General features: G+C 43.3%; 1 protein-coding gene across 6 annotated transcripts; it reads left to right on the top strand.

Annotated features, from left to right (window-relative positions):
• The first annotated feature begins 1,796 nt into the window (after window positions 1-1,796).
• On the top strand, window positions 1,797-19,671 carry LOC112254586 (integrin beta-7). 6 transcript variants are annotated; one of them, XR_006083761.1, is made up of 21 exons: window positions 1,797-2,137; window positions 2,383-2,462; window positions 6,393-6,588; window positions 6,787-6,957; window positions 7,092-7,333; window positions 7,810-7,965; window positions 8,101-8,196; window positions 8,342-8,431; window positions 8,956-9,102; window positions 9,334-9,536; window positions 9,930-10,156; window positions 10,283-10,490; window positions 10,676-10,869; window positions 11,173-11,299; window positions 11,621-11,751; window positions 15,216-15,278; window positions 17,051-17,173; window positions 17,426-17,594; window positions 17,779-18,223; window positions 18,352-18,438; window positions 18,579-19,671. XR_006083761.1 is itself a non-coding variant. In XM_024427296.2 (15 exons), exons 1-15 carry the CDS (start codon window positions 2,074-2,076, stop codon window positions 11,687-11,689), a joined length of 2,304 nt encoding a protein of 767 aa, XP_024283064.1. In that variant the 5' UTR covers window positions 1,797-2,073; the 3' UTR covers window positions 11,690-12,383. The 6 variants fall into 6 exon arrangements, 1 of the variants encoding a protein (XP_024283064.1); XR_002954168.2 differs by having other exon boundaries at window positions 11,139-11,299; window positions 17,532-17,594; window positions 18,579-19,670; XR_002954167.2 differs by having other exon boundaries at window positions 11,139-11,299; window positions 17,445-17,594; window positions 18,579-19,670.
• Window positions 19,672-19,769: the final 98 nt, after the last annotated feature.

Here is a 19,769-nt window from a genome sequence, read left to right as displayed (position 1 = left end):
GATCAGCGTGGCAGATGTGTTGCTGCCTACCCTCAAGCACCTGGGTGTGGCCTGTCAGGAAGTCCAGGATCCAGTTGCAGAAGGAGTCCCATGATCCTTAGCTTAGTGATGAGCTGTGAAGGCACTATGGTGTTGAACGCTGAGCTGTAGTCAATGAATAGCATTCTCACGTAAGTGTTCCTTTTGTCCAGGTGGGAAAGGGCAGTGTGGAGTGCAATAGAGATTGCATCATCTGTGGATCTGTTTGGGCGGTATGCAAATTGGAGTGGGTCTAGGGTTTCTGGGATAATGGTGTTGATGTGAGCCATTACCAACCTTTCAAAGCACTTCATGGCTACGGACGTGAGTGCTACGGGTCTGTAGTCATTTAGGCAGGTTGCATGTCCTTTGCATAGAGTTGATCAGGCTGATGATTGTGGCCTGTGGAATGTTGTCCCACTCCTCTTCAAAGGCTGTGCGAAGTTCCTGGATATTTGTGGGAACTGAAACACGCTGTCATACACGTCAATCTAGAGAATCCCAAACATGTTCAATGGGTGACATGTCTGGTGAGTATGCAGGCTATGGAAGAAATGGGACATTTTCAGCTTCCAGGAATTGTGTACAGATCTTTTTGACATGGGGCCATGCATTATCATACTGAAATATGACAAGATGGCGGTGGATGAATGGCACAACAATGGGCCTCTGGATCTCATTACGGTATCTCTGTGCATTCAAATTTCCATCAATAAATATAATTGTGCTCGTTGTCCGTAGCTTATGCCTGCCCCTACCATAACCCCACCCCCACTATGGGGCACTCTGTTCCCAACGTTGACATCAGCAAACCGCTCGCCCACACGCCATACCTGCTGTCTGCCATTTGCCCAGTACAGTTGAAACTGGGATTCATCCACGAAGAGCACAGTTCTCCAGCGTGCCAGTTGCCATCTAAGGTGAGCATTTTCCCAGTGAAGTTGTTTCCGATGCCGAACTGCAGTCAGGTCAAAACCCTGGGGAGGACAATGGGCATGCAGATGAGCTTCCCTGAGACGGTTTCTGACAGTTTGTGCAGAAGTTCTTTGGTTGTGCAAACCCACAGTTTCATCAGCTGTCCGGGTCGCTGGTCTCAGACGATCCCGAAGGTGAAGAAGATGGATGTAGAGGTCCTGGGTTGGCATGGTTACACGTGGTCTGCGGTTGTGAGACCAGTTGAACGTACTGCCAAATTCTCTAAAATGACGTTGGAGGCGTTTTATGGTAGAGAAATGAACATTTTTTATCTGGCAACAGCTTTGGTGGACATTCCTGCAGTTAGCATGGCAATTGCATGCTCCCTCAAAACTTGAGACATCTGTGGCATTGTGTTGTGTGACAAAACTGTACATTTTAGAGTGGCCTTTTATTGCCCCCAGCACAAGGTCCACCTGTGTAATGATCATGCTGTTTAATCAGCTTCTTCATATGCCACCCCTGTCAGGTGGATGGATTATCTTGGAAAAGGAGAAATGCTCACTAACAGGAATGTAAACACATGTGTGCAACAAATTTGAGATAAATAAGCTTTTTGTGCATATGGAAAATATCTGCAGACTTTTATTTCAGCTCATGAAACATGAGACTAACACTTTACATGTTGCATTTATATTTTTGTTCAGTATGTGTTTGTAAATGTAAGAGTGATATTCAAATCACTACAATTCTTTGATCCTATCATGTGTGATCATACCAATATGGGAACTTCAGGGGAACGTTTCTGAAGTAGAAATAAGGTTTGGTTTAGCTTTGAGTTTCATTTCTCACATGAAGGAGATTGGAGAAAGCCTCTGGTGTCAAACTAGTGACTCAGAATTGGTTGTGTGTTATTTTTCTTATTTCCAAGAGCACCGACTACAGAAACCTCCGAAAATGAAGTATGTAGGTGGTAGGTGGTTGACAATTTGTGAGAACTCAAGGGGAAATGGCTTGTCTGCTGAGTTCTGTCTGCCTGCTGCTTCCGTCTTCTCACAACTCACTTGATTTTTTCTATCCAGGAGAAGTTCCTAATCCTCTCTGTCTGTCTATTTCTCATTCCATCGCTATCCTCAGGCAATGGTTGGTTTCTTTTTATTAGGAACCTTTATTTTGTACTGTGTGGGACAGATACAAATTCAAGGTAAGTCTCATCTACAACTACTAGTCAGGGTTGGGGGTATCCCATTTAAATTGAATTGAAGTGTCATTTAATTCCAAATTAGGATTTTGCAATTGTTGAATTAGAATTAACTTTCTGAATTGACAAGGCAGACATGGGTAATAGCAGCTCCGTTATGAGAGCAAACACAATCTCCTCAATCTCTGCTGTGTGTCTGAAAGAGTCAGGGGTAATTACATATTTCACTGTTTTGTTTGGTGTGTCAGGGATCCCCCAAATATGTGTGTCCCAGCCTTCATGTTCAGCCTGCCTGAGGAGCCCTGGATGTGCTTGGTGCAAACACAAGGTCAGCCTTATCATGTATCAACTAGCTTGCTGCTGCTGCCTGTATTTGTTTAAAACTGTATCATGTTTTATCCTAGAGTTTTGCTATACTTTCTCTACTCTTAATTCTTGAACTCAATGGCCTTTGAATGCTTTGTGAGTTGACTTACAACATGTAGGGACAACGACATTAGGGCCACTGTAGGAGCTACTTACAATAGGAGCCGACATACAATAGGTCTTCATTGCGGTCTGAATGGTAATATCCTTGTGCATTTTTGGTGAGATCCTAGACAATGATGTCCCATCAAGCTCATGTAAGATAATATATATCTTATTTTTTCAACATTTTCAACAGCTTCTACAGTTTGGCAGACATTTTGCTAACAGTTCTGGGTTGAATTATACAGGACCTTTTATATTTAGCGGTGGAAGAGGTCCCGTGACGTGTCAAAATAACAACTCTTTACCTCCTGATGATAAGAGGTGTGAGAGATTGACTGAAATACAGTCAAGTGAATGTTTCAATTCCTCCTTCACATTGTTATACATTTAAAGAAAACATTTATAGGTATCCTCAGCCATTTATACTAGTATCAAATTACTGAAGTATTTATTTTTATTTTATTTTTTATTTCACCTTTATTTAACCAGGTAGGCTAGTTGAGAACAAGTTCTCGTTTGCAACTGCGACCTGGCCAAGATAAAGCATAGCAGATTAACACTGGAGTGATAAATGATCAGATGGTCATGTACAGGTAGAGATATTGGTGTGCAAAAGAGCAGAAAAGTAAATAAATATAAACAGTATGGGGATGAGGTAGGTAAAGTTGGGTGGGCTATTTACCGATAGACTATGTACAGCTGCAGCGATCGGTTAGCTGCTCAGATAGCAGATGTTTGAAGTTGGTGAGGGAGATAAAAGTCTCCAACTTCAGCGATTTTTGCAATTCGTTCCAGTCACAGGCAGCAGAGAACTGGAACAAAAGGCGGCCAAATGAGGTGTTGGCTTTAGGGATGATCAGTGAGATACACCTGCTGGAGCACGTGCTACGGGTAGGTGTTGCCATCGTGACCAGTGAACTGAGAAAAGGCGGAGCTTTACCTAGCATGGACTTGTAGATGACCTGGAGCCAGTGGGTCTGGCGACGAATATGTAGCGAGGGCCAGCCGACTAGAGCGTACAGGTCGCAGTGGTGGGTGGTATAAGGTGCTTTAGTAACAAAACGGATGGCACTGTGATAAACTGCATTCAGTTTGCTGAGTAGAGTATTGGAAGCTATTTTGTAGATGACATCGCCGAAGTCGAGGATCGGTAGGATAGTCAGTTTTACTAGGGTAAGTTTGGCGGCGTGAGTGAAGGAGGCTTTGTTGCGGAATAGAAAGCCGACTCTAGATTTGATTTTAGATTGGAGATGTTTGATATGAGTCTGGAAGGAGAGTTTACAGTCTAGCCAGACACCTAGGTACTTATAGATGTCCACATATTCTAGGTCGGAACCATCCAGGGTGGTGATGCTAGTCGGGCGTGCGGGTGCAGGCAGCGAATGGTTGAAAAGCATGCATTTGGTTTTACTAGCGTTTAAGAGCAGTTGGAGGCCACGCAAGGAGTGTTGTATGACATTGAAGCTCGTTTGGAGGTTAGATAGCACAGTGTCCAAGGACGGGCCGGAAGTATACAGAATGGTGTCGTCTGCGTAGAGGTGGATCAGGGAATCGCCCGCAGCAAGAGCAACATCATTGATATATACAGAGAAAAGAGTCAGCCCGAGAATTGAACCCTGTGGCACCCCCATAGAGACTGCCAGAGGACCGGACAACATGCCCTCCGATTTGACACACTGAACTCTGTCTGCAAAGTAGTTGGTGAACCAGGCAAGGCAGTCATCAGAAAAACCGAGGCTACTGAGTCTGCCGATAAGAATATGGTGATTGACAGAGTCGAAAGCCTTGGCAAGGTCGATGAAGACGGCTGCACAGTACTGTCTTTTATCGATGGCGGTTATGATATCGTTTAGTACCTTGAGCGTGGCTGAGGTGCACCCGTGACAGGCTCGGAAACCGGATTGCACAGCGGAGAAGGTACGGTGGGATTCGAGATGGTCAGTGATCTGTTTGTTGACTTGGCTTTCGAAGACCTTAGATAGGCAGGGCAGGATAGATATAGGTCTGTAACAGTTTGGGTCCAGGGTGTCTCCCCCTTTGAAGAGGGGGATGACTGCGGCAGCTTTCCAATCCTTGGGGATCTCAGACGATATGAAAGAGAGGTTGAACAGGCTGGTAATAGGGGTTGCGACAATGGCGGAAAGTTTCAGAAATAGATGGTCCAGATTGTCAAGCCCAGCTGACTTGTACGGGTCCAGGTTTTGCAGCTCTTTCAGAACATCTGCTATCTGGATTTGGGTAAAGGAGAACCTGGAGAGGCTTGGGCGAGTAGCTGTGGGGGGGAGCTGTTGGCCGAGGTTGGGGTAGCCAGGAGGAAGGCATGGCCAGCCGTTGAGAAATGCTTGTTGAAGTTTTCGATAATCATGGATTTATCGGTGGTGACCGTGTTACCTAGCCTCAGTGCAGTGGGCAGCTGGGAGGAGGTGCTCTTGTTCTCCATGGACTTCACAGTGTCCCAGAACTTTTTGGAGTTAGACCTACAGGATGCAAATTTCTGCCTGAAGAAGCTGGCCTTTGCTTTCCCGACTGACTGCGTGTATTGGTTCCTGACTTCCCTAAACAGTTGCATATCGCGGGGACTATTCGATGCTATTGCAGTCCGCCACAGGATGTTTTTGTGCTGGTCGAGGGCAGTCAGGTCTGGAGTGAACCAAGGGCTATATCTGTTCTTAGTTCTGCATTTTTTGAACGGAGCATGCTTATCTAAAATGGTGAGGAAGTTACTTTTAAAGAATGACCAGGCATCCTCAACTGACAGGATGAGGTCAATATCTATCCAGGATACCCGGGCCAGGTTGATTAGAAAGGCCTGCTCACAGAAGTGTTTTAGGGAGCGTTTGACAGTGATGAGGGGTGGTCGTTTGACTGCGGATCCGTAGCGGATACCGTATCCCACTGGGCACAGACGTCAGTTCAACATATTGTTTTGATTTACATTTGGTTGAGTTGTCAGCTAACGTGAATGCAATGTGAAATCAACTAAACATTTTACCATGTCATTGGATTTAGGTTAAAAGTTGGGTGAAAGAAAAGATGAAATGCACTTACGCTGATGACTTTGCAAATCCAATTAGTTTTCCACGTTGATTCAACGTCATCACATAGATTTTTGGGGTTGAAATGACATGGAACAATGTTCATTCAACCAGTTTTTGACCAGTGGGAAGGGACTGTAGAACCCTTTTGGATCCAGGTAAAAAAAACAACTTTGGGTTCTGTTTAGAACTGTTTGCATGTAGGGTTCTACATGGAACACAAAATAGTTTTACCTGGAACCAAAAAGGGTCGATATTTTAATTGTGTATTGTGCTGCTGCAGCTCTCTGTGATTTCTTATGACAGCGTCATGCTACTGGTGTCAGACTCACTTCCGTCTTTCTATTTCCACGTTCATCTCCTGCACATTTTTACTTTCAATACTTTAAATTAGCTGTATTTTTTTCTCTGTGTAATTTTGTTGTTGACTGCTTTTTTTTTCCGACATGAATCAAGATATTCAAATGTTTGTTGGCTTTTGACTTCTTCTCTGTCATTTCTCCTTGCAATCTAACCCTTTCTCGGTCTAATCTATAGGTCCTATGTATCATAATCACATGTCCCATATATGTTTAAAAATAATAACAATGTTTTTGTGTAAGAATTCTAAGCCTAAAACAGAGATGTAACCCCATCTGTTTAACTGACAAGAGGCAGGCCCACATGATAACCTGGCACCCCACTGGTATGAGTCAGTGTTTTATTGTCTATATCATTATGAACTAAGACCATAATACCTATCCTCCTGACAGGACTTCCTGAAGTCTGGGGAGTCCACTGAGAGGAGGTGTGACACTGCTGAGTCTCTGAGGACCAGAGGCTGTGAGCAGACAGACATCATCAACCCCCAATCAGAACTGGTCTTCCTAAAGAACAATGAGCTCAGCAGCGACCCAGACAATGTGGTCCAGCTTAAGCCACAAAACCTCCTCTTCAAACTCAGAGTCGGTGAGAATTATATGACTCGTACACAGCAGCTGCTCAGTATTTCTCAGTGAACAAGCAAGGACAGGTCCAAATCTGAAATTCTTTGTGGTGCTTTATTGATCCTTTATTAAGGAGTGTGAAGTACTAGAAATAACAGTACTAGTCTCCTATTGATGCATGCTTTGCCATAACTGTACTAACTGACCCGTCTGGTTTCAGGAGTCCCTCAGACCTTCAGTGTGTCATTCAAGAGAGCCGAGGGCTACCCCATAGACCTGTACTACCTAATGGACCTGTCCTTCTCCATGAGGGACGACCTGGACACCATCAAGAATCTGGGCCAGGAAATCCTCTCTACGCTAAAAAACGTCACCAATAAGGTCCGCATAGGTGAGTGCTGAGGAGACAGACTTTTGCAGAAGTAAGGATTTCAAGTTAGGATTTAATCAACTGTGTGTAGTCATCTGACTATGCCACCTATCCTCATTTTGTCCATCTCTATCCCTCGCCTCTCTCCCTATCAGGCTTTGGCTCGTTTGTGGACAAGGTGGCTCTGCCATATGTCAGCCAGGTTAAGGACAAGAAGAACAACCCCTGTCCCAGCCGCCTGTACACCTGTCAACCTGCCTTCAGCTTCCAGAACATTCTGGGACTAACCCAAGACGTGGCCGAGTTCAAGACCAGGGTCAGCAACCAGATCATCTCTGGAAACCTGGACTCCCCCGAGTCCGGCTTTGACGCCATCATGCAGGCAGCTGTCTGCCAGGTAGGACTGTCATACATGACCAAACACAGTTACCTCTGTATAGAGGCTAGGATGTCTACAACCAATGCGGTCTCAGAGCATTTAGTAGTAAATCCCGAGACATTCCATTTTGTATAATATGTTACGAATTGCAATTCATACGATATCTTACGAATTTGCAAAATGTACGATATGCTACGAATTTTCAAAACGTATCATATGTTACCAATTCCATTTTGTTGTGGCTAATGTTAGCTAGGGGTGGCTAGCTAGGTGGCTAACGTTAGCTAGGTTGGGGGTTAAGTAACCTTCCATCTTACGAAACCATACCAAACGTTACATATCATATTAATGTGAATGCCCCAGATTTACATTTACTATGTTACGTTTGGTCGAGGAGACCAGTCTGCTACAACGTATGTCTACATTGTTCATTTCTATTTCTCTCCCTTTCTCCCTTTCTCTTTCTCCCTTTCTCCCTCCCTCCCTCCCTCCAGGGTGTGATTGGTTGGAACAATGTCACCCGGATCCTGGTTTACACGTCAGATGACACCTTCCACATTGCCGGGGACGGCAGGCTGGCTGGGATATTCGAACCTAATGATGGGAAGTGTCATCTCAATGGCAGCGGCTTCTACGATGGCACTAAATATGTGAGTTATCAACAGAGGTGTGGGATGATCAACACTTAGAAGAAGTGAGCTTGTTTCAGTGACATTTGTTGTGGAAGAGCTGGGCAACTACGACGCCTTTCTGTGGTTATTTAATCCACTTCCTATGTGTCTAAGGACTACCCATCGGTTGGCCAGCTCGCCAGGGTCCTGGCAGCCAATAACATCCAGCTCATCTTTGCTGTCACCGAGGACAGTGTTGCTGCCTACAAGGTCAGGACTGATAGGAGAGATAGTTTGTTAAAGCAAATTCCAAAAGTTCACAAAATGTTTAACCTCTGTATTTCTACCTTCACCCCGTCTCTCTCTATTGTGCCCATATCTAAACAAACACACATATACACAAACACTTCTCTAGGCATTGAGTAAACTAATCCCTCAGTCAGTGCTGGGAGTCCTGAAGAACGACTCCAGCAACGTGGTCCAGCTCATCTTAGAGGCCTACAGTGTGAGTATCTCAACGGTCTCAAGCCTAGAACACAGTTGACAATAATTAATGCCAAGCTACTGCAAAATTGTGAAATACTTCAATGGCAAAAGGCTGCAATGACCAATAAAATGCATATTCAAAAGAGGACATAAAATCATGTCTGTGGTTATGGCCATGACTCACACAGCAGACTAAAATAGTAGAACCAGCTCCCATATGTATTTTCACTGGAATCCCTGGCCTCATGGTTAGCTAGTGACGGATATAGTGTGTGCTATGCTCTCACAAGTAGAAAAATATACTGGCAAATTATGTTTCAATTTTCCTAGTGGTAAAGTTAAGGTTTCATACATGATAGACCTACATTTCTCTAGGAATTTAAGACATTTAGGCCTAGAGAAATATAAACTACTTTTGAAATGTATTACTTACAAACAAACGTATCACTGTGGCTTTGCAATGAAATTCCATTTATTGGACACATGGACAAAAATGTAAAATCATCAACTCTCCTATCTATAGTAATGCATATCTGTTCACAGAACCTGTCCTCCACTATCTTATTGGAGCACCATGGAGCCCCCTCAGGTCTGGACGTGACCTACAGATCCCACTGCACCCCTGCAGAAGGGGACAACACCCCGTGGCAGAGGAGGGGCGAGTGCATGAACGTCAAGCTCAACCAGCAGGTCTGGCACAAAGCAGGGGTGGAGGGCAAAAACATGTGAACAAGGAAAGCAAGGCTCATGTCTTTAATGGATTTAGTCATGTAATATATGTAGTTATGTAATAGTTGTTCACTTGACATCAATGGCAGAAAACAACAAAACCAGCATACACTGGGTTTATTTATTGGTATACTGTATAGGACTTGTGTTACAGACCAATTTATGGTGTATTATCCTCTCCATTGCACCCAGGTTGACTTCACAGTGAGTCTGAATATTTCAATGTCTGAAGGAGAATGTCTGAAGGAGAAGAAGCAGTTTTTCCTCAAACTGCAGGGCATCAGCGAGACCCTGAAGGTCTCCGTGGAAACCCTGTGTGACTGTGACTGCCATGACAGAGAACAGCAGTCCACACACTGCAATGAAAAGGGAACGCTCAACTGCGGAATCTGCAGGCAAGTCCTCAAATTATGACGAGAACTCACAGCACCTCCTGGTTGGTGAGATTAGAGAACTGTGCTTACAAATTGCACACAGTAAGGGAAACAGCTGCAGACTGCAGTTTGACTGTTACCACATAGCAGTAAACAAGTTTCTATAGTTAAAGAAATGTATCAAATATAAAAGTTCTCAGAATCAAAACTTGAGGGGATTCAAGTGAATAGTTTTCCATTGTTACAGTGATTAAAGTGTTTTTGATGTACTGATGAGTAGGGCTAGAAGTCTTCCCTGATTACGTGACCTGACCAGAAAAAAACTCCTAGCCCAAATTAAGTCCCAGAATGTCCCGTTTTTTGTTGTTTTACCCTATTTCTTTCATTGTTTTTATAAAATGCTGTGCCCTTTAGCTGTGACGAGGATCACCTGGGTCAAAGGTGTGAGTGTGAGCAGCCTAAGGACATGATCTCTGCCGACTCTATGGACACAACATGTCACCAAGACAGCTCCCTGCTGCTATGTAGTGGGCACGGGGGCTGTGAGTGTGGCATATGTGTGTGCCAGGGCACCCACCGTGGTGATTTCTGCCAATGTGATGACAACAGCTGTGACCGCCACAACAACATGCTCTGCAGTGGTGAGTAAACTAAAACAGTTAGTTCAGGCCATGCATTTAGATTAAGAATGTGTTCCTTATAGCTGCACCTTATTGGAGCCCATTTTTCAGCTGTGTTTGACAACGTTTGCCGCCTGTCTCCTGCAGGTAATGGGCAGTGTGACTGTGGAACATGTAAGTGTCATGCCAACTACACAGGCTCTGCGTGTGACTGTTCCACCCTCACCGACCAGTGCAGGACTGCTGGGAAGCTGTGCAATGGCCAGGGAACATGCCAGTGTAACCAGTGCCAGTGCAACAATGACTTCTTTGGCATGAGCTGCTCAAAGATTGCTAATGCATGCGCAAAATTCCTGTGAGTACAAGAAAATAACTTAGTCATTTTGGATTGAGTTTCCAGGTTGCCAAAGTTTAGTACTTCAATTGTGACCTTACAGGAACGCTTTACATTACACTAATGCAGTGTCTGTGTTTGTGCTTGTGTGTGTGCCTGTGTACATTCAGTATGTCTGTTAACCTGTCTTTGTGTAACATTTCCAGGGCCTGTGTGACGTGTGAATTGGCCAATAAGGAAAGTGACGGACTAAAGAGTAACTGTAGCCGACCATGTGGCTCAGTCAAGCCCACTTGGGTTGAGGGACCCCAGGAGTTCCCCTGCAGAGAAGACACCATCTCCTACAAAGTGGAGCTGTTCCCTGACGGCAACATCCTGGTCCTCTACGCAGATCTGCCCCGTGATTATCCATTATTTTCAAGATTTTAACATGGCTATGTATCCAACTGGCTTACTGTTTTTACCATTTCTCTTCTCACTGCTCATTGGAGCAATTCATAATATTGCTAGCTCTTAGGCACACCTAAAAAAAGATCACTCCTATGACATCCTTATTCTGCGTATATGGACCTATTCTGCTATAGTTGTTTGATCAAAGATGCTTTGCGTTAGACAAAAAGTCAGGACTCGTGTTCTACTACAAACTCTTCCTCTTCACATCCCTGGCAGGCTCTGTTGACAAGACTTATGTGATCATTGGCAGCTCGGTGTCCAGCATCATCTTCATTGGGATCGCAGTGATCCTCATCAGCTGGCTGATGCTGGAGTTCCACTACCGGAGAGAGTACGCCAGCTTCCTCAAAGCAACGGAGACTGTAGTCTGGAAAAATGTGAGAGAAAGAACAGTATACACATGACAATGAATCACCATGATATGTCAAATAGGCTAGATGTCTCTGCGTTAACTGGTCGTTTCTCATAACCAAATATCTGTCCATTGTTCTCAGTCTCATAGTTTATTGTATGAATAGTGGATTTCTTTATTATTTGTGAATGTGTTTGTCCTTCTTATTGTTGTTTTGTCATTTTTTTAAAGCAAATAATCAACTTAAGGAGTCTTTAATGCAAGATTTATAATGTTAAGTGTTGGTTGTTGATAACATGATGCTCGCTCTGTACTAAACTTATCTCGTTGGTCCTTTGTGTTTCAGATCGAAAATCCTTTGTTCCAGGACGCCACAACCATAGTTATGAACCCCATACACATTCAAGAGGACTGATCCAAACCCATTCAACTCTGAAGCCAACCAACACTTTACTTCAGGAAAATCTGTTACATACAGTAATAAGCGAAAGCGGGACCATATACTGATCCAAACTTCTAGAAGAGGAACCGCTTGTTCCTTTATCCACTTTAATTGGAAAAATTCAATGAGCCGATTTGTATAATAAATATACATTTGAAGGGCTAAAATTATAAAATATTAGAATATTGAATCTCCCTAAAGGCTTAAGTCATATAAAAGTTATACTTAAATTGGAACTGGTTCTCTAGCAGATTAGTAAGAATGACTCACCCCTTGTTCAAAAATGGCCTTTTCCCCTTTGTCCAGATTATAACCTCTCACTTTCGGTTATTTTAAAATGAAAACCTCTCCAAAATATCCCTATTTTTGAAACAAGCCATAGAAAGATGGTTACAATTTCAGTTTCATTTTTCCTACCGAACCACATGACCTTTGGAGGTGTTCAGAACCAGGTTAAGGGCAGAGAAAGCTTGTTGGACACTAAGAAAGCTTTGTTGTAGAGATTTTAACACATAATCCAAGGAGGGGCCAGTTTAGAATAAAACTGCTTCCTACTGCTTGACCTATGTTGTTGATGTAAATTGTATATGGGGAATACAACCATCCCAGCTCTACAGATTTTGCTGCAAAGAGACAGAATCATTAGATAAATTGTTTTGGTACTGCTCATATGTCTGTAGCTTGTTTTTGGTTACAAGTTCAGGAATGGCTAAAAAATCACACCATTTACCTAGAACTTACTCTGCAAATAGCACTGCTGGCTGACTTGAAAAGCCTTAGTCAATCAATCAATAATATAATACACATTTTAATCTTTAATTTACCATCTGTAGAAACCAATGGCGGTCGGTGCTGTTTAAGATTAGGGAGGACAATATTTTTTTATGAGCATGGTCTTGTTTCTATTTAAGAAATAAGGAATAGGGGGGTATATGCCTTGCAAGTGTTAATCACTCCTTGAGGTTTTGGTTAAATTTGTAATTTAAATGGATTTTTATTTTTATTTTTAATGTAATGGACATACACAAAATTGTCCAAATTTGTTGAAGTGAAATGAAAAAAAATACTTGTTTCAAAAAAATTTAAAACTGAAAAGTGTTGCGTGCAAAAGCATTCACCACTTTAAGCCGTACACTCCACAGAGCTGAGCTTTACGGAAGAGTGGCCAGAAAAAAACATTGCTTAAAGAAAGAAATAAGCAAAGTCGTTTGGTGTTCGCTATAAGGCATGTGGGTGACTCCCCAAACATATGGAAGAAGGTACCCTGGTCAGATGAGACTAAAATGTAGCTTTTTGGTCAACAAGGAAAATGCTATGTCTGGTGCAAACCTAACATCTCTCATCACCCTGAGAACAACATCCCCACAGGGAAGCATGGTGGTGGCAGCATCATGCTGTGGGGATGTTTTTCATCTGCAGGGACTGGGAAACTGGTCAGAATTGGAGGAATGATGGATGACGCTAAATACAGGGAAATTCTTGAGGGAAACCTGTTTGTCTTCCAAAGATTTGAGACTGGGACGGAGGGTCACCTTCCAGCAGGAAAAGGACTCTAAGCATACTGCTAAAGCAACACTCGAGTGGTTTAAGGGGAAACATTTAAATGTCTTGGAATGGCCTAGTCAAAGCCGTACACTCCACAGAGCTGGGCAATTAAGAATCTGTGGTATGACTTAAATATTGCTGTACACCAGCAGAACCCATCCAACTTGAAGGAGCTGGAGAAGTTTGCCTTGATGAATGGGCAAAAGTCCCAGTGGCTAGATGTGCCAAGCTTATAGAGACATACCCCAAGAGACTTGCAGCTGTAATTGCTGCAAAAGGTGGCTCTACAAAGTATTGACTTTGGGGGGTGAATAGTTAAGCATACTCAAGTTTTCTGTTTTGTTGTCTTATTTCTTGTCTTTCTTCTATACAAAGTGGTAAGCATGTTGTGTAAATCAAATGATACAAACCCCCCAAAAATCAATTTTAATTCCAGGTTGTAAGGCAATAAAATAGGAAAAATGCCAAGGGGGGTGAATACTTTCGCAAATCACTGTACCATGGCAAAGGCTGTTATTTCGTACGACGCAACTAGGAGTGCCTGGATACAGCCCTTAGCCATGGTATATTGGCCATATACCACAACCCCCTGAGGTGCCTTACTGCTATTATAAACTGGTTACCAACGTATTTAGAGCAGTAAAAATAAATGTTTCAACATACCCCTGGTATACGGTCTGATATACCACGGCTTTCAGCCAATCAGCATTCAGGGCTCGAACCACCCAGTTTATAATACATCTTATACCGTGGCATTGTTGAATAGTCGTTTCTGATTGGCTTGAAGGGCATTCTAGAGCATGCATTATTTCCCTGTAACTCGCACGCACGGTATATCAGCATTGTTTAATTCGATTTTCAGAATAGCAAACTAGGACTGATGGTTTGGTTAGCTAACTAGCAAGTATGTGTGTTTGGTTACCAAGGCAACTACTGTAGTTATCTAATAAACTTGCTAGCTACTTCAGTGGATGTTGACCAGATTTCTAGCGGCAAATGTTTTAAGTTATAGCCATGGTATAAAATGGATAAACAACTTGTGGCTCAATGCGTTCTCTGGAAAATATGTAGCTCTGTGGAAGGTCAGTTCCACTCCGCGCCTCACCTTCCACATGTTCATTATTTCCCATGCATAGCCCCTCGTTGATTATACCTTACATATTGACGACTGTCATTCATATTACATTCACCCAGCTCAATGTAACATCGATAGGTTTAGGCTACTACGTGATCCTCAAATTGTCCCTATACCCATCATGGCATTGCTACAACCTAGCCTACGAATGAAAGTTTACAACAGGTCAAGAGAAAAATGTGAGTAATCAAGGTGACAGACAGTACCGCCTTGCACACTCTTGCCTGCTTCTAGCTGATCTAGAGTGTAATTATTAGTCCAAAAAGTTGCAAACAAAAGTTTCTATTGGACAAATCCAAGTATGTTTATCCCCAGGTGAAAAAACCTTTCCAAGCCAAACCTTCATATCATAACTGCTAACCGCTACACACATCCTACGTCGTTGTCACCATATTAGCCAATGTCATAGTCAACATGGCTACTAGAACTAATGATTTAGTAAACACGCTACAATCATGCAGTGCAGTGTACAGCAAGCAGTTTAGCAGTTACACTGGGGGGGCCCAGTGGCAATGAATTCATAAAACCGAAAACGTACCTTGCGTTGGAAGAGTTCCCGTGTTGGATATCCTGAACCAGCTAGCTAACATAGCATCCGTCTCTGTTTGAGCCAGGTGTTTGAATAGGCAAAATTAGCTAGCTGCCTTAGCTAACTAAGTAAGTGAAAGTGAATAAAATACAACTAAATATAATTCTCTCTCTCTCTCTCTCTCTCTCTCTCTCTCTCTCTCTCTCTCTCTCTCTCTCTCTCTCTCTCTCTCTCTCTCTCTCTCTCTCTCTCTCTCTCTCTCTCTCTCTCTCTCTCTCTCTCTCCGGCAGAAGTAATTTATTGTCAATGGAGCAGTCCGCAACGCTATGTTGGGGGTGCTGCACTAAGCTGTGGTGAGTTCGTTGTACCATATGCTTTCAGTATTTTAAACTCGTGCATTGCTTTACTGTATGGTGATACAAACAGAAGTAGGTCTAAACACACAGACTCCAACTAGCAAGCTTTTAGCTAGTTGAAAAGCGAAGCACTTGCGTCAAGTACGGAAAAACAAAACGAATATGCCTCTGGTGGACATCAGGCTTAGAGGAACAAATGACATTGTCATGAGACCATTACAAAATGACAACCAACGACACCTGCCTCTGATTGAGAACCATACTAGGCCAAACACATAGAAATATAACAACCTAGAAAAAAGAACATAGACTACCCACCCCAACTCACACCCTGACCAACCTAACACAAAGACATAAAAAAGGAACTAAGGTCTGAACGTGACACTCAGCTCCCATCATTCCTTCGACATCCCTATGGCCCAACGAGAGGTAGGGGATGCTCCCCAGAGGTACACGCCAGAGGTGGGACCAAGTCACTATTATTTGAGTCACAAGCAAGTCTCAAGTCGCAAGGTCAGAGTCTGAAGTCGAAAAAATACAAAATAATTGTGAAAAAATCTGCATAAACCCACTTGACTTGAGCCTACATGTCGCCTGCATTAACTTTACAAAAAATATTGTGATCAAAGGTCATGAAGTTTTGGCTACAGTCAACTCCAAGTTTCTGCAGTTGCTCTTCACCAACTTCATCCTGCAGCCATCGCCTGTTTGTGGGAGTCTCTATTGTCAATTAGGGTGTTTTTGTTTGAAACAGGAACCAACTTAGACGCAATTCATGTATACAGTTGCTATGTACGATTTAATGTGATATTTGAGGCTTTCTCTCCCACCAATTGATTGTACAATGTATACACGTATATTTGCAGTTTGTGAGTGTGTGATATGGGAGTTGGAGACATGTTTATTTCAACATCATAAAGAACAACTTTTATAAACAATGGCAACACTGCCATGTTGCACTGAGCATTGCTGTTGGAAAACCACATCAGTGTCTGAGTTTTGGCTGTCACAGATATACCACCCCCGACTTCACCCCTCAGCTTTTGTCTAGTCAGTTGCTTTTGCCTTACCACTCAAACGAGCACCTTCTCACCACGCTAACTCACTCAACCTGTGTTGATTGACAGTTTGCTGGTCCAATCAGAGGGAAGAGTGTACGTTTTACTTGCAAAACATTTCCCCAACTTCTGTTTGTAGCGTCCGGACCGTTTGGGTTACAAACTAATATGACCCCACTATGGAAAGGGGAGAATCTCACAAAAATGATGGTGTTCTCCGTCTTGCTCTACAACCCCCACAACTATTACAGGGCTTGTCTGAAGGTACCGGTTTAAAAAAATGAATGGACATGTGGAAGTAGTTTTTTGTGCCAACAAAAAAAGGGGTTCAATGTGTCCAAAAAACATAAATATTTTCAGAGCTTTCTTATATCGCCTAGATATAGGACAGACATTTCATAACCTTATTCCTTATGGGGACTGTTTTTCCATTTATGAATGTGTTATTCAATGCGTTTCTTTGGGCTATAGTATTAAATATTTGTTTATGTACCTACAGGGGTCCTAGAATTCTAAATCAAATAGCTAAATCATCCATGGTATGATCATCTTAAAACAATTCCATATGTTAGCTTAGTAGAGCCCACCCCCCAAAGGCTTAGACTTTGAGATTAATTATCTCTCTTCTCTGTCTCTCTCTAAACCTTTAATAGTTTTCTCAACCTTGGATGCTACTTGTGAGTGACCTCTGTCTTTCCTTTGTATCAGCAGCACCCTATCAGCTGGCTGGTGCAGGAGATGGCTAATATTCAGAAGGAGCAGAAGGCTGTGAGCTGTGTGTCAGAGAAGGCCAAGTGGTGGGACAGGAGGAGGGCCCTGAACACACAGATGGAGGTAAGACTCACTCAGACTAGTGTGAAGGGAAGTACATCTGGGGTTGGTTAAAAAGGGATAAAGTAAAATGAGAGGGGTTCTGTTCAAAAACGTATGTTGAAGGAATGCTTATACTCTCGGTAAGATTGGTGGGTGGGTAAGAGAAATAATGTATAGTAGACGCAAAAAGGTGTGGCATAGATTACTACATATCTCTTTGTGGTTTATGGTGATGATGAGATAATTTTGGTATGTCCCTAAATATCCTTTTAGACTCTCTCACTCTCCTCAGAGGCTGCTGGAGGAGATGGAGGGGTTGCTGGGCTGCTGGCAGGGGCACCTCCTACCCCTGACCTGTGACCCTGAGCTGTCTGTCCAGGTCAAACGCCTTCAGAAGACCCTCACTGCCTGGGGGGCACTGGCCTCAGAGGAAATGCTCAAGGTGCTTCTACATGCCTTATAGTGTACTGTATATCATAGATATCACATTTATCTCTAAAAACCCTTTTTACATATGCGGTTGTTACAAAGTGCTTTCACAGTAATCAAGACAAGACAAGCAAAACCAGAGGCACATTGGCTAGGAAAAACTTAAATAACTGTTATTTCAATCCTGTGTGTTCCAGGCTGTGCTGTCTGCCTCTCCCCTGCCCTCCCAGTCCCAGCTGCAGTGGTTAGCCCAGGGAGTGTTTGGACCTTCTGCAGACAACTGCGGCTGTACTGGCAGAGAGGCCCGACCCCACAATGACACGTGGTGCTCATCTAGGACAGGATGGGAGTCTCTCACACTTGCACCCTCCACTCAAATCGACTCTAATGTGCAAGATCAACCTACATTGCGGAACAATGCACTTTCTTTGTGTAGAGGAGAGTTGAGGAAAGTCTACCGTGACATGAACACATTGCCTATGAGTGTGACTGCTGTGATAACGCCCAGTGAAATGTTTGTCTTGTCCTATCTTGCAGTACCTCCAGAAGCTGCCATGGGAGAGCATCTCCTGCCTCAGGCCTCGCTCTGTCACCCACATGCCCTCTCTACACTCACTGCTTGGCCACAGTGCTCTAAGAGAGGTCAAACCACACACACACACACATTTGCCAATTAAAACGTTAATACAGAAAACTCTATTTTATTTCATAAAGATGAGTTGTTGACTACTTATGCATGCACGTCTCTCTCTTTCTCTTCTGGCCCTCAGTCTGACCGGGAATCTCCTGAATGGAGGTGTGGACCCCAAGCAGGTGTTCTACGTGCTCAACCTTGATGACAACTTGTGGTTCACCAGGTGAGACAGTACCAACAGCACTGTATCAGGGGGCTTTATTTGTCTGCCTTATCTCTGTGTCCTTTAGAATTTGATGAATCTCTCTCTCTCTCTCTCTCTCTCTCGCTCTCTCTGTGGGTGTGGGGTGGCTCCTGACCCAGATCTACTGCAGGAGGCTGTGACTGCCAAAGACCTCTACATGCTAAGGAGAAGTGTATGACAGCAGAGATGTCAATAGTTTGCCTTACTACATACACACACTGTCAAATGTTGTTTAACATGAAGCTTGACTTTCTCTCATGACTTGTATCATGCTAGATGTTAGATGCTTTGAATTGGTGTCAGAATTCAACCGTTCTTACTTAAAGCTGGAATCCTTAATGGTGAAACTGCTACAACAACAAAGAAGTTACTGCAAACACCAAACACTGTTTTTTCCCCCTCGGACATCATTGCACACACGATAGAAGAGCAGAATATGTAGTGATTAAGGCAGCCCCCCGCACCTCTCTGATTCAGAGGTGTTTGGTTAAATGCGAAAGACACATTTCAGTTGAATACATTCAGTTGGACAACTGACTAGGTTCCCTTTTTTATTTCTCATAGATTAACTTGCCTGTTTGTGTGTGATTTTGCCTGTCTGTGTGTGATTTTGACATGTAGCCCATTGGTTCTGGGGAGCCTGTGGGATGTGATGGACTGAGACATTTAGAGCTTCAACAAGGCTCTGCTGGAGTCCTGGCTGTCTGCAGGTCCCAGGGCTCCACTCCTGGACCACATTTGGCAGCAAGTAGCCTAGTGGTTAGAGTGTTGGACCAGTAACTGAAAGATTGCTAGATCGAATCCCTGACCTGACAAGGTAAAAATCTGTTGTTCTGCCCCGAACAAGGCAGTTAACCCACTGTTCCTAGGCCATCATTGTAAATAAGAATTTGTTCTTCACTGATTTGCCTAGTTAAATAAAAACATGGCCCTGTCCCGCCAGGCCTCAAGCACCCATGGTCTATGGACTCCCCATCTACCTGTGAAAGGACATCCCCAAACACACAAACTTGAATGTATTTAGTAACTCCACTGATCCGAAGCCACTGATCCCCAAAACACGAATTGGAGGATGTGATTTTAGACTTGCTTGTGTGTATTATCTGCTAAGGCTGCCTTCTTAAATATAAACAATGTTTTATCCTTTGATTTTCCTTTTTGAATGTTAGTGAAATGTGTACATAAATGTATAAATAAATGCTTGACAATAAAAATGCAGTATATTTGCCAAACATTCCTTGCACTTTGGTGTAGAAAGGAATATCCCTCAGTAGGGGTCAGTATATCACTATACTTCTGCACCTTCGCAA

Source organism: Oncorhynchus tshawytscha, linkage group LG07 (genome assembly GCF_018296145.1).
Source record: "Oncorhynchus tshawytscha isolate Ot180627B linkage group LG07, Otsh_v2.0, whole genome shotgun sequence".
In the NCBI taxonomy this organism is placed as follows: Eukaryota; Metazoa; Chordata; class Actinopteri; order Salmoniformes; family Salmonidae; genus Oncorhynchus; species Oncorhynchus tshawytscha.
The sequence above is the reverse complement of the archived record's forward strand: the minus strand, read 5'-3'. Positions and strand labels throughout refer to the sequence as shown.

Excerpts from the sequence above, each read along its gene's own strand:
- LOC112254586 (XM_024427296.2), top strand. The coding sequence starts at position 2,074 with ATGGTTGGTTTCTTTTTATTAGGAACCTTTATTTTGTACTGTGTGGGA. Across the intron at positions 7,966-8,100 it reads TCTACGATGGCACTAAATAT|GACTACCCATCGGTTGGCCA; the intron begins GTGAGTTATCAA and ends TATGTGTCTAAG. Across the intron at positions 9,537-9,929 it reads CTCAACTGCGGAATCTGCAG|CTGTGACGAGGATCACCTGG; the intron begins GCAAGTCCTCAA and ends TGTGCCCTTTAG.